At 37.0% G+C, this 15126-nt stretch overlaps 2 protein-coding genes across 3 annotated transcripts; one reads left to right on the forward strand and one right to left on the reverse strand.

Annotated features, from left to right (window-relative positions):
• The first annotated feature begins 1549 nt into the window (after positions 1-1549).
• LOC136231001 (pre-mRNA-splicing factor 38) lies at positions 1550-7249 on the forward strand. Its single transcript, XM_066020229.1, has 6 exons — positions 1550-1899; positions 2992-3113; positions 3239-3329; positions 3510-3636; positions 3737-3819; positions 6681-7249. The coding sequence occupies exons 1-6, from the start codon at positions 1610-1612 to the stop codon at positions 7138-7140; spliced, it is 1173 nt and encodes a 390-aa protein (XP_065876301.1). The 5' UTR covers positions 1550-1609; the 3' UTR covers positions 7141-7249.
• A 2782-nt stretch (positions 7250-10031) lies between these two features.
• Positions 10032-13589, reverse strand: LOC136231000 (receptor-like protein EIX2). Of its 2 annotated transcripts, none has more exons than XM_066020228.1 (2): positions 10657-13589; positions 10032-10565 (listed from the first exon to the last, which is right to left on the reverse strand). In XM_066020228.1, exon 1 carries the CDS (start codon positions 13577-13579, stop codon positions 10682-10684), a length of 2898 nt encoding a protein of 965 aa, XP_065876300.1. In that variant the 5' UTR covers positions 13580-13589; the 3' UTR covers positions 10032-10565; positions 10657-10681. The 2 variants fall into 2 exon arrangements, with proteins under 2 accessions (XP_065876300.1, XP_065876299.1); XM_066020227.1 differs by having other exon boundaries at positions 10034-10571.
• Between the last annotated feature and the right edge of the window lie 1537 nt (positions 13590-15126).

Consider the following 15126-nt stretch of genomic DNA (forward strand, 5'->3'; position numbering starts at 1 on the left):
GATATGATTTAGTTGTAATTTTGTACTTAATTATGATATTCATGTGTTTGACCCTAATATTATGATATTGGAAAAATTACATAGAAATTCACCTTTTAAAACTATTTACAGCCAAGTCATAATTTTGGATTATATCAAACTAATAAAATCAGTACTTTTAATATATTTTAAGGATTAGAATTTATAAATTAAAAGTCTAAAATATATTTTCTAGGGTTTATGATATATGAATTGGAGTTTAGAATTTTTAAGGCTTAATACATCATTTGCTCCCTGAACTTGTTCAAAAAGTTTGATTGGCCCCCTGAACTTTCAAAGTGTCTTGATAGCCCCCTGAACTTGCATAAAATATTCAGTTAGCCCCCTGAACTTGCATAAAATGTAATCAATTGATCACTCGGTTGCAAAAAAAGTAAGTTAAATACGGAAGATATATTGCACGAGTCTTAAAAAAAGTAAAACGACCGAAATCGGAGTATACGGTGCTTAGAATAGAGAAGACAAGTTGTATAGTTGAGCAAACAATAACTTCATTTTTAATCTATTTTTGAATTATGTAATAACATTCTAAGATGCGTGGAATACATCTTCCGCATTTAACTTACTTTTTTGCGACCGAGTGATCAATTGATTACATTTTACCCAAGTTCAGAGGGCTAACTGAACATTTTATACAAGTTGAAGGAGTTGTCAAGACACTTTAAAAGTTCAGGGGGCCAATCAAGCTTTTTAGACAAGTTCATGAGGCAAATGATGTATTAAGCCAATTTTTAAATGGGTCTTTTACATGAAATTCATATATATAATAATATTTATTGTTTAATGAATATTAGTAATTTAATTAATGTAATATCAAAAATATAAGTTTTTATTTGAGAAATGTCAAATTTTGTAAGTGGTTTGGTCGAGGAAGTGGTAGTGGAAATTCATTAACTGCCCACTTGACTTAATGCATAATTTTATGGAGAAAGTTGTAAATAATTTTTAAAATTTGAATTTCCATGTAAATTTCCCTTTTTAAATCATGATGTAAAATCATAATATATATAGAATAATGACATATTAAGAATTAAGTTTGGTAATATGATTTAGTTGTAATTTTGTACTTAATTCTGAATTCATGAATTTGATCCGATGATATTTGGGAAAATTACACAGAAATTCATATTTTAAAAACTGTTTACAATTATGTCAAATCATAATTTTGAATTATGTTAAACTAATATAATCACTATTTTTAATCTATTTTAAGAATTAGAGTTTATAAAATAAAGGTCTAAAATATATTGTCTAGGTCTAGGATTTATGAATTGGAATTTAGAATTTTTAAATTGAGGTGTAAAATCATAATATATAGAAAATAATGACATATTAATAATTAAATTTAGTGATATGACTTAGTTGTAATTTTGTAGATATTCAGACCATGATATTTATGTAAAAAGCCCATTTTAAAACCCTAAAAATTTAGGGCCTTAGCTTAATGGGCCGAACTCGCACGATCTTAAAGCCTCCCTATAAATCTCAAAACGTATATTCTCTGTTGCTCCTTCCTCGCGTTAGGGTTATCTCTGCAACTTCTATCTAGTTCCAATCATTCCATCAATCCATGGCTAATCGCACTGATCCTGCGGCTAAAAGCATTAGGGGAACCAATCCTCAGAACCTTGTCGAGAAGATTTTGAGGTCTAAGATTTACCAGCACACCTACTGGAAGGAGCAATGTTTTGGCCTAACAGCCGAGACGCTTGTCGACAAGGCTATGGAGCTCGATCATCTCGGTGGAACCTTCGGAGGCAATCGCAAACCCACTCCTTTCATGTGCTTGGTCATGAAGATGCTCCAGATCCAACCTGAGAAGGACATTGTCGTCGAGTTCATTAAAAATGACGATTATAAGTATGTACCGTTTTCATTTCTATCTCAAATCTTGCTTTCTGCTTGGTGCTTTTAAGAATATACGGCTTGAGATTTGAGGTGATTTTAGGTTATTGGAGCTTGATTTCCATGCTTTGAAATTTCTGAAACATTAGGTAGCATAGAGATAAGGAAGTTTCGTATGTAGCTGTATGGAATTAATTGGATAACAAAGAACCTCGAAAATTTTGTCAATGTAACATCTATGCCATTGGCTCGCTTAAAATTTGTTGTTTGCTGAATGTAGTGGTCAATACCTGGAAGTTCTAGTTTTATTCTTGCGATAAAGAACAAATTAAACCGGGAAGTGCATATTTAACCCGGAAGTACCAAATGGTACAAGTTTAAGCATAACATTTCCAATAAGATCAATTTTAGCAAAATTTGAAGTTTGGCTGTTATTTAATTGTCTCTTCAAACTTTTCAAACATCAATTAGGTTTAAGGTATTTAGTGTGTTACCACACAATTACAAAAAAAACTTTTAAAATGCTAATAAGGAAGTCTGACACCAGTAATTTTCACCTTTCAGTCACCATTAGATCTGGACTTATTAGATCCAAGTCTTAGGATTGTTTTAATTTCAACCACAGGATTCTAATGAGCCTGGATCTAAGAGTGACTGATCAGGTGAAAACTAACGAGCCTGACACATAAGTTAAGCACACTGTCAAAGAGTAAAATATTTATTGTGTTACTTATATAATTACAAATAATCAATACGAAACTGTGTCAGTTTATCGACAAATTGTTTGGTAGTTCCGATATGACAGTTAAATAACAGTCAACCCGTTTTTTTAAATTTTCATTAAAGTAGTGCTAAAATTGATCTTGCTTGGAAATGTTAGGTTAAATTTGTACCATTTCGTACATTAGGGCGAATTCTGCACTTCTCTTAAAATGTTAGGGTTAAATTTGACCCTTATCCCTTTATTGTTCGAGCCTTTATTTTCGTAATGCTTTATCCTAAAATTCCTGTATTTCTCGTGTTACTTTTCCTTTCTTATGTAACATTTTTTGGTGATGTCCTGCTGTTTAATTCTGAATTGTATTGAAATGTGATATGTTGGTGCAGGTATGTGCGGATACTTGGTGCTTTTTATCTACGTCTTACTGGGACTGATGTTGATATATATCGGTACCTTGAGCCCTTATACAATGACTATCGGAAATTGAGGGAAAAATTAAATGATGGAAGTAAGTGTCATACTCTTTCTACTGGAATTTCTTGTTGGAGCTGTTTTAATCTGTCAAAAAGTACTTAACATACAGATAACTATGTTGATGGTTCATTAACTTATGGCCGGTTCTTGACTATTCAGAATATTCTTTGACACATGTGGATGAGGTCATAGACGAACTTCTTACCAAAGATTATTCTTGTGATATTGCTCTGCCGCGTATTAAGAAAAGGTAACATCTCCATGACCCACTATCTCACTATAATTTCTTGTGTTAAAATGAGAGACTAATGCTAAAATACCATGGTATTTGTTTCAAGAATCACGAGTTTTGAATTTTGCACGCCGAAATTATGCTTATTATTGTATTTGACCTGTTAAAAATTTGTGTCTCCCTTTCGTTAATAAACAGATGGACTCTTGAATCAAATGCTACTCTTGAACCTAGAAAGAGTGTGTTGGAAGATGATTTTGAGGAAGAGGAAGAGAAAGAGGAGAATGAGCAAAATGATGAACTAGACAATGGGGTTGATGATAGGGTATTTCTACGTTTTAATGTCACTCTTCCAGTTTTAGTTTTCCTTCCAATGCCATTGCATTTTGGTCTCTTCTTTAATGTGGTGTTGAAATTTTTGGCAGGATTACTACCATGGAAGAAGCCCAACTCGAGAAAGGGATAGGGATAGGGACAGAGACAGAAGACGTGACAGTCATAGATACAGGTTGAACATTTATCTACATATGGTTGCTGAGTTTCATCAAATTATTTTGTTGTCAAGTAGATTTATTTGCCAATACATTAATATCCTGAATACTTTATGAGAGAATACACATGGCATATGTATGGCAATAGAAATAGAATAGGAGTTGTATTTAATAGTTATAAACATTGCAACTAGGAAGAACGAGATTGGAAAACTATTCTAATATATACATGATTGGAGTCTTGATGTTTATTTATTGGGATAATGATCAAATTTGACTCTCAACTTTTCTCAAGAAGTGCAGATTTAGCCTAATGTATGACATTGTGCAAATTTAATCCTAAGGTTTCCAAGCAAGATCAGTTTTAGCCCTACATTACCGAAATTTTGAAACAAGTTTGTCTATAAACTGAAGTAGTTTCATACATGTTTAGTTGGTTATTTGTAACTATATTAGTAACACATTAAACATTTTAGACACTTGGACAAAAAAATTATGATCAACTTATATGTGACAAACTTAGTTGTTAGCATTTTAACAAGTTTTTTTTTTTTTTTTTTTTTTTTTTTGTAATTTTGTTAGTAACATATTAAATATCTTAGACATAATTGATATTTGGAAAGATCGATGTGACATTTAAATAACAGTAAAACAACTTTTTTAGATTTTTGGTAATGTAGGGCTAAATCTTATCTTGCTTGGAAACGTTTAAATTTGGACCATTTTGTACGTTAGGGCTAAATTTGCAGTTTACTGAAAATGTTAGTCAAATTTGGCCCTTATCCCTTATTTATTTGTAGGTTTGTTAGTACTTTAGTGAAATTTTCTTGTGAATAAATTCTTCTTTTCGCGTATGAGATCTGCCATTACCTTTTGAATTCATTGGTGCGAGTAAAACTCACTAGTTTTGTCCATAGTCCGGTGCAAAGTCATGATGGAAGCTGTTATAACATTTCATTGGAGGGAGAGAATTTATGTCGCTGACACGACTTGATTTCACGGTTTCGTATGATGGTTCATGTTAGCCGACCCTGAATCATTTCGGGACTAAGGCTTTGTTGTTGTTTGTTTGTTTGTATAGTTATCAAATGAAATATTTCGCTCATGGCATTTAAAGCCATTGATGGTTCAAACAGCTTCCTATATAGATATCATATGATCTTGCCAGGTTTCTCTGTACTGACAGTGTGCAGCGAGAAGTATGATGGATCAGACATTTACGATAGCCTTGGTTTCTTTTTGGTGTTGAATTGGTTCTTTAATGTTTTTTTAAGCCATTTGCTCTGATTTTCTCCTTTGACTTAGTCAAATCACATGTTTCATTGCCTGTTTGTGTTAGCCACTGTCTAGGGCTGCAAATGAGCTGAGCCGCTCATGAGTTGTGAGCTGCTCGGCGTTTGGCTCGATAAAAGCTCGACAGTGTTCGGCTCAGTGTATAAACGAGCAGAGCTTGAGCACTGGAAACTTGTAGGTTTATTTATACTTCACTGAAATTTTCTTCTAAATAAATTCTTCTTTTCATGTATCTGCTCGTACCTTTTGAATTCATCGGTGTGAATAAAACTCACTAGCTTTGTCCATAGTAAAATCATGATGGAAACTGTGATAACATTTCATTCATATGTACGGTTATCAGATGTCATTTCACTCATGGCATTTAAAGCCATTGATGGTTCAAACAGCTTCCTATATAGATATCATATGATCCTGCCAGGTTTCTCTGTACTGGCAGTGTGCAGCGAGAAGTATGATGGATCAGACATTCATGATACCCGTAGTTTCTGGTTATTGATTTTTTTAGCATTGAATTGGTTCTTTCATGTTTTTGATGTCATTTGCTCTGATTTTCTTGTTGACTTTTAGTTGAATCACATGTTTCATTGCCTATATGTGGAAGCCAGTCTCTAGGCCTGTAAATGAGCTGAGCGGCTCATGAGCGATGTTCAGCTCGATAAAAGGTTGACCGTGTTTGGCTCGATTTAGAAACGAGCTGAGCTTGAGTATGCCGCAACTTGGCTCAAAATCTCGTGAGCAGACTTAATTATAGGTCCATGAAAAAGCTCGATTTTAATGTTCATGAACACGTTCGTGAGCAAGCTTCATTCGATTATGATAGCTGTTGTTTCGAGTTATTGATTTCTTTTTGGTGTTGAATTGGTTCTTTCATGTTTTTTATGCCATTTGTTTTGATTTTCTCCTTTGACTTGGTCGAATCACATGTTTCATTGCATGTTTGTGGAAGCCAATATCTAGGGCTGTAAATGAGTCAGAGCCGCTCACGACGGTGAGCGGCTCGATAAAAGCTCGACCATGTTCGGCTCGGTTTATGAACGAGTAGAGCTTGAGCATTGCGAAACTTGGCTCGAAAGCTCAAGAGAAGGTTCAATTATAGGTCCATGAACAAGCTCAATTATAATGTTCGTGAACACGCTCGTGAGCAAGCTTGGTTCAATTATTATTTTTAATAACAATATTTTTATAAAGGCGGAAATGTAAAACAACGTAGTTTTGTAGGTTTGAAAATTATGTAGTTTTATGTTAAGGGAATCTCAAATGGACATAATTAATTAGCTGTTAGCAAACAAAGTTCACGAACATAATTAACGAGCTGTTCGCGAGCAAAGTTTGTAAACAAGCTCGCGAACAGGATGTTGAGCTCGAGCTTGTCAATTTTATAGCAATCCGAACATGAGCAGGCCAAAGCTTAGGTCGGATCATCTCGATTACACCAGGTGTGGCTGTTTGAGTTGCATTTTCTGAAGTTCTATATCTATTTGAAGGGCTGTCTGTCTAGCCAAATATGGAGTTGAAGCTTTTAGTGGGTGCGGACTTTTTAGACAAAAGAGAGCTAATGTTCTTGTTTTCCATCTTAACACAGGGATCGTGACCATGATAGAGACTATGACCGAGACTATGATAGGGACTACGACAGAGAACGAGGACGGGGACGTGAGAGAGATAGGGATAGGGACAGGGACAGGGACCGAGATAGGGATAAGGATCGCTATCGTGTAAGAGAAGAGAAGGATTACGGTCGTGAAAGAGAACGCGAAAGAGAGAGGGAAGGTAGGGAACGTGAGAGACGAGACAGAGACAGAGACCGTGGAAGACGGATAAGTTATTCAAGGAGTAGAAGTAGGAGTAGGGATCGCAAGAGACACGAGCACAGCGACAGTCCTAGAAGGCGTGGTGGAGATGGAGCAGCAGAAGAGCCGAAGAAGAAGAAGGAAAAGAAAGAGAAGAAAAAGAAGAAGGATGATGGTACAGATGATCCAGATCCAGAAATTGCAGAAGCAAATAGGCTGCGTGCATCTCTTGGTCTTAAACCTCTGAAATGATGAATTTTACTTGTGACTATGTTAAGAAGTTTGCGTCCTTCTGTCCGAAAATACAAGTATATGTACAGATTATGATTTTTAAGGTATGTGCCATACTTCTTCCTCTTTGTGTTTGAGACCCGTCTTTAGAAGTAGGAACGCAAGGGGGTCGGGATGGGGGTGCGGATTACATTTTCCATCCCCACTAGATTATGATTTTTAAGGTATGTGCCATACTTCTTCCTCTGTGTGTTTGAGACCTGTCTTTAGAAGTAGGAATGTAAGCAGGGCAGGATGGGGGTGCGGATTACATTTTCCATCCCCACTAGATTATGATTTTCAAGGTATGTGCCATACTTCTCCCTCTTTGTGTTTGAGACCCGTCTTTAGAAGTAGGAATGTAAGTGGGGCGGGATGGGGGGTGCGGATTACATTTTCCATCCCCACTCCCCGACCTCTCGGGGATTTCCCGCCCCTGTTCGCGAATCCTAGCCTCTGTTCCTGAATCCTAAACAGGGAAAATTGTCCCTATCACCGACCTGCGCGGAATCTCTGCGGGGATTCTTAGGTCTAATACATATGTCTTTGTATTGTCATATATGCCCTTATATCAACTAAACAGTCAAATATATCCTCATAATTTTCAAATGACACCAAAAATTCCTCCACCCCCACCTGTATCAAATAAATAGCTAGATATGCCCTCCTTTTTATAGAGGTGGAAAGGCGACACACGACATGGATATTTAGTGTATAGGTTGACACTAAAAATTTCGGGTCGTGTTGGGGTCAACCCGAGAAACATGAAAATGACACGAAGAGCTGAAATTACAAAAATACCCTTATTTTTATTTATGGTCAAATTTGTATCTTATTACATTAGTACTAGTTTAATAGTTTGAGTGGTTTGGAATCCTTTAGATTCTTCAAATTCAAATAGGCCAGGTTGGGTTCGTGTCGAGTTAACATGTTTGGTCGAGATTTGATACACGGGATTTTTGCGGGACGGTATTTGGAAGTGGCTTATGAGTATTGGCTTGGGCTCTCAGAAATAGGAATTGACGAAATGCTTATAGGGTTGAAATCTCCTAGATGTTGGTTAGAGTGACTGATGGCTTAAGAAAGTCTCGGCACCACACAAACTTTATCGTAGTCCAAGTCTGTTTCCATGCCACTAGACAGCCAGGCTGCCCTGGCCTTCATGACTCATTCATTTTGTGATGCCTAACTATCAATTGGCATCCGCGTGCCAACAATGTCTGACTTGGGAAAGTCTCGGCACCACACAGACTTTATCGTAGTCCAAGCCTATTTCGGTGACACTAGATAGCCAGGCTGCCCTGGCCTTCATTCCTCACTCACTTCGTCATTCCTAACTATCAATTGACATCCGCGCAGGACCGGCCCTGGGCCTAGGCTGGGAGTGCGGCGGCCTAGGGCCCAGGGCTATAGGGGGCCCAAAATTTTTTTTAGGTCTATAAATATATAGAGTAATTTTTTTTTATATATATATAAATACTATTTAGGTTTTAAAGGGTCCAAATAATTGACATTTTAGACTTCAGAAGGGTCCAATTTATATTTTGAATATAGGTTAAGAGTTATTTAAAAACATTGTGAAACATCTTTGTTATTTTGGATAAATAGAAGTATATTTTGGCGAACATAATCATACGTACTAAATTTTTTGTTATTTTGGATAAATAGAAGTATATTTTGGCGAATGTAATCATACGTACTAAATTTTATGTACATTTTTTTTTATTATTAAAGGGACCCTTATTTCTTATTTCGTCAAGGGCCCATAAATTGTCTGAACTAGCCCTCCGCATGCCAATGATGTTGGGCTTGGGAAAGTCTCGGCACCACACAGACTTTATCATAGTCCAAGTCCGTTTCCGTGACACTAAACAGCCAGGCTGCTCTGGCCTTCATGCCTCACTCATCTTGTGATGCCTAACTATCAATTGGCATCCACCTGCCAATCATTCCGGGATGTAACGGACCATGTGCACCCTCCGTCCAATGATTCCGGGATGCAACGGACCCTGTGCATCCTCCGTCTCTGCTCTCCATCACCGGCTGACGATCTAGAAGCGGACCACAAAGAAAACTTAATATTCAAACCATTTGTTGCTCTGTCAAGTGTATCAAATATTTCAAAGATGTATCTAATGACCAATTATTCCTGTGGCATAGCAAAGCAATAATGAGAATTATGAATTCCATATACATAAATTGAAGTCTTCCACTCAAACAATGGAGTTGAACTGGAATTGCCAAAACATTCAAACTCAAATTACAAGTATTTGATTCTTATTTTCAAGCTAAACTTATCCCATTTACATATCCAAATCAGTGGTTTACTAGTGGCGTTTCCTCATTTCGTGTTCGTTTTCATTTCCATTTTCGTTTCTAGCTATGTTTTTTTTTTGGCTTATGCAGGCCTTAACTTTCAAAAGTAACCCCTATTTCTCAATAAATTTTTATTGGATGCAGAAAATAGGTGACAAAAAGAAAATGTCAATTAGGAACTTTTGATTCACGAGGGGCAATTAAAGTTTTAGGGTTATTGAATGCGATTAGACAAGAATAAAAGTCATTTGAAATTTCTAAAAGTCCAGGGATACCGTTTGCAATAGATGTATTAAGTTTTCTTATATTTCCCGGTGTCAGTTTCCGTTTCTATGAAACACAACAATATATTGTTGCTAAAAATGGTATTTAAGGATATTTTCTGCAGTAAAGAAACTAAGTTCCAAACATCAGAACATGTATTTTCTAGTCTTTCTTTCATAAACTTTTCCTTACAAATCCTCATTTCTAAAAAAATAGAGCTAAGAAACAGTAACGGAAACGAAAAAGGAACTGAAACGAAACGCGGAAATGCCATAGGTTACAGACTATGTCGCACAGAAACGGAAACTGAATCTGAAACGTACATCGGAAAATGTTATTTCTAAAAAAAATATAGCTATGGAATGGCAATGGAAATGGAAAAGAAACTGAAACAGAAACGAAACGCCGAAATGCTAACGAAAAAGAGTTTCCCTGCAACATAGGTTACAGAAGTTTCACTGATGCTAAAGGTTAATTTCTACTTCACTGCAATGAAATCGAGCTAATTTTCTCCCCGTAATTGCGCAAACTTCAAGCTTGTAAAAATACGAAAAACTCTCATTTCCGGTTAATTTATTTTACAAAGATATTCACTATCATACTACAAAAACATATATTGATCAGAACTTGTTTACACATATAAACAGTCCCTAATCCCTACCGAAAAATCATAAAAACATTACAACTAGAATCGAACAAAACTGAGTTTCAGAAACGTATATATATACACTCTTTGTCCACCATTATTGGCCCGTTTTTTCTTCAAAAAAGGCGCACTCATCTGCTGCTAATGCGGGTTGTATTTACAGTATTTACAGCATTCGCTTCTGCAGCTACACAGCGAAAAGGTCTAGGTTAGAAACTATGTGAAAACGAAAATAAAAACGAAAACGAAAACGAAGTTTTAATCATTAATACCTCTCTAAAGTCTCTACGCGGTTGATCATTTTGAAATGACGGAGTAAACTGAATCTTTCATCGTATCCACAAAATTGAAATAAGCATGTCTCCAAGCCTTTTTCGCTATCAAAGTTCCACAAACAACCCAAAAACCCACCACGATCCCTGGTGCCAGGCCCGAGTAGAACCATACCATATCCATCCAATCTTCGTCATCGTCGTCATCATCCTTCTTCGCATTGGCATCATTCGGAGTGGAGCAGCTTTTTGACAATGGGAAACCACAAAGTCCGGGGTTACCCTCGTAAATCGACGGGTTATCGAAGGTTAGAAATTGGTTAGCTGACGGAATAGCCCCCGAAAGTTTATTGTTTGATAAGCTTAAGTAACTCAAGGCAGTCATAGATGTCATGCTCGGAGGAATGGAGCCGGAAAGTTCATTGCTCGACAGGTCAAGAGATTCTAAAAGTTTGAGATTTCCGATACTTTCTGGTATTTTTCCGCTCAATTGATTCCCTGACAGATTGAGAACTCCCAAGTACGACAGTTTCGTAATGCTGTCCGGTATCTGTCCTTGCAGATCATTTCCTGATAGATCTATGGCATTCACAACAGTAAGTATCTTGGTATATTCTACTTCTCTTCCCTTCACATTCAATTGTACTTGCTGCGAGTAAACGACCCGATTCGTCACTGGATTGTAGAGCTTGAAATACGTCAAACTACTTAGATTGCCTACACATCGCGGGATTGATCCCGACAAGCTATTATGTGCAAAGTCGATGATATGAAGATCAGCAAGACGGCAAAGACTTTCAGGTATACTTCCGGTGAGCTTATTATCTCGCAGAACTAGTATTCCCACGGACGATAGCCTTTCACCGATCCAACTTGGAATCTCTCCGATGAATTGATTGCGTCCAAGATCAATCGACGAAACATATGTGCAGTTATCCAAGGACTCGGATAATTCTCCTGAAAGGAAGTTCTCAGATAATTTCAAGACCTGGAGCTGAGGCAATGAACACAAGGAGCTGGGAATACCACCGGACAGACTGTTCTGGGAGAAATCGATGACGTTAAGGGCTTCTAGACCTTCCCAATTGCTCGGAATCTCCCCGATCAAGTGATTGTTTGAGAGATCAAGATTGGATAGTTTCTTCATTTCAGTGAAGGAAGCAGGAATTTCACTAGTGAATGAGTTACCAGAAAGTTCCAAGACCGAAGTATTAAGCATCGTTCGACCAATGTCTGATGGTATAGGCCCCGAGAAGTTGTTGTTACTTAAAGAGACAGATTCGACATTCGAACAAACAGGGAAAACACCATCTAACAGATTGGAGCTTAGATCAACTCTCTGTGCCCCAGGTTTAAATATCAGCAAACCCGGAACTGTTCCATGTAGTTGATTGTTTTGAAGCTCCAACCAAGTAACCTGTGGACTTAAATCCCATAACCAGCTAGGAATCGAGTCCGAAATCCCATCCCCGATCAAGGTAATCTTAGTTAACTCCTTCTGAGTTTCAAGCCACGGAGGAAACGTAGGACCAAGTTGGCAATCACGGATCAAAAGGACTTGCAGGCTAAAAGGAGGAACCCAATCTTGTCTCACATCGAATTTCAAGGAAATGTTCGTACAAGATAACGAAAGAACTCTTAAACTTTTGAGTTTGAGGAAATGATTTTCCGAAAAGTTTCCCGCCCACGAATTCCCAAACAGATCCAAGTAAGTTAAAGCCTCAAGCTGTCCAATGCTTTCAGGAATACTTCCATTCAACTTATTTGCAGAAAGATCCAAATCCTGCAACAGAGACAATCTCCCAACGGAAGTAGGAATCGAACCAGTCAACAAATTCCCGAAAAGTCTCAAAGATTTCAAGCTCCCCAACTCGCCTAACGACTCAGGAATCACGCCACTCAATCCATTATACGCCAAATGCAACACCTCTATACTAACGTTGCTACATTCAGCGAAACTATCGAAAAGGCGAGCTATTTCGCCACTAAATTCATTGTAAGTCAGATCCAAAACAATCAGATTACAGAGATTCCTCCAAGGATAACTCGACACAACACCCCGCAATTCGGAGTTCATAAGATTAAGCTCAACTAAAGTAGTAACATTAAACAACCACAAAGGCAACGAGGAATTGAACGAGTTATCAAAAAGATGCAAGACTCGCAACGAGGCGAAACTAACAGACGGAATGGATTGAGGAAAGCTGAGAAGATCACAATGCGGTAACCGCAATTCGACAAGCGAATTGAGTCCATTCAAAGCCTGAACCCATGTATTCGATATCAAACTAAGGTTAGCATTTCTCAGATTCAGATACTTAAGAGAATGCAATTCAGAAAGCCATTTAGCATCAGAAATCCATAGATTTTCAGGGTAAATTTCAGTGTAACTAAAGGGGGAAAGATCAAGATACTCCAAATTAGACAAATTCCCTAAATTTGGGGGAATCAATCCAGCAAAATAAGCATGAGAAAGATTAAGATATTTCAATTCACTCAAAGAACCAATGAATTGAGGAATTCGACCTCCATGGAAATTGTTTAAACTCAAATCCAAATACTGCAATTGCCCTAATTGAATCAACGAATCATCAATCGCACCACTCAAACATGAAAAATTAAACACTCTAATCTCAGATTCTGACATGAGATACTCAGGATAGGTGAGATTGTAAGGGTTTCTGAGATCAATTTTGATTACTTTACCTTTCTGCGTATCACAGGTAATGCCTCGCCATTGACAGCAATCATCAGAAGTCCAAGAAGAAAGACGGCCTGATGGGTCTGTAAGAGATTGTTTGAATTGAAGAAGAGCTCGTCTCTCGGTTTCAGAGCAAACTTCTGCAGCTTTAATGGAGGAAAGTAATTCAAGTAGATTGAAGGAGATTAGGAAAAGGAGAAGAATTTTTGAAGTGGTAGCCATGGAAACAAGCTCGGTCTTCGAAATGAGGTGTCTGAAGATTCATTTATAAAAGCAATATCTGATTACGACATCACTGTAATTGACCAAAGCTAGAAGATACTCTAATATTTGGGAAAATTACACACATGGCCACTGAACTTTATTCATTTTAACATTGTGATCACTAAACTTCAATTCTTGACAGTATGACACCGAACATTGCAGTTTTTAACACTAGTGGTCACTAAACGCCTCAAAACAACCATTGACGTCCTCAAAATAAAAAATTCGAAGAGTTAATGATATTCTAGGACTTTAATTCTTGAAAATTTTCGTTTTGAGGTCATTTAGGTATTGTTTGGTTAGAAGAGAGAGTGAATTTTTAGAGAGAGAGCGCTCAAAAAATGTGATTTTGGAAAATATTAAATGTGGTTTCATGGTAAATGTTGTTCCGAACAACTTTAATTCTTGAATATTTTCATTTTGAGGTCGTTAACAATCATTTTGAGGAGTTAATTAAAGTCGAGTGGTTATTGGTGTTAAAAAGTGTCAAGTTCTATGGACATACTGTTAAGAATTGAAGTTCGGCTATGACCTGGGGCTGTAATCGAGCCGAGCCGAGCTCTAACCTTCTCAAACTCGGCTCGCTATAAAATTAACGAGCTTGAGACCGAGCCGAGCTTGCTATAAAATTAACGAGCTCGAGCCCGAACCGAGTTTTGGCTTGCTCAACGAGCTCGAGCCGAGCTTCGAGCTTGTTTTGAGCCCAAAATCCTTTTTGGACTTGGTTCATTAAGAAAATTATCTAAATATGAATTGTTTGTGAGTAAATCGTTAATTATATTTGTGAAGTTTTCTCTCAAATAACTCTTTAACTGTGTATATAAACAAGCTCACAAGCAAAGTTCGTGAATAAATAAACAAGATGCTTACAAATAGTTCGTTTATTACTCATTTATTATGTTTGTGACCGAACTCATCTAATAACAAAAATGAAATAATATTAAGTTTAGATATTTGTGAACTAACACAAAACTATATAATTTTCTACAAAACTAAAATCTTCGAGCCTGCTCGCGAGCTTTCGAGTCGAACTTTCACCTACTCAAGCTCGGCTCGTTTACAAACTGTGCCAGTAAATCGTACTCACGAACAGCTCGTTTACAAATTGAATTGAATCGAATCGAACTTTTATCGAACCGATTACCGAACCATTCATGAGCTGCTCGACTCATTTACAACCCTAAACACAACCTCTACCCGATTGTATTCCCTTCTAAGGCAAGTAATTATGGCAAAAAGGCCACTAGTAGGTCAATGGCTACAACGACAACAAATTAAGCGGTACGTCAATAATTATGATTACATTCTTAAATTCAAATAAAACAGCCGTAAAGTAACGGCTATTAATTTCTGTTGCAATTTTAATTTAATTCCAAAATATTATTATTATATTCGTCAATGGCGTCGCCGCCATTATTACTTCCATCGCTGTCCGTTGACCTTTAGATACCACCTTCGAATCGGATCTACTACTAAATTATTATTTCTTTCATTCTTAATTTTTA

The sequence above is a fragment of the Euphorbia lathyris genome, chromosome 5 (genome assembly GCF_963576675.1).
Source record: "Euphorbia lathyris chromosome 5, ddEupLath1.1, whole genome shotgun sequence".
Classification (NCBI taxonomy): domain Eukaryota; kingdom Viridiplantae; phylum Streptophyta; class Magnoliopsida; order Malpighiales; family Euphorbiaceae; genus Euphorbia; species Euphorbia lathyris.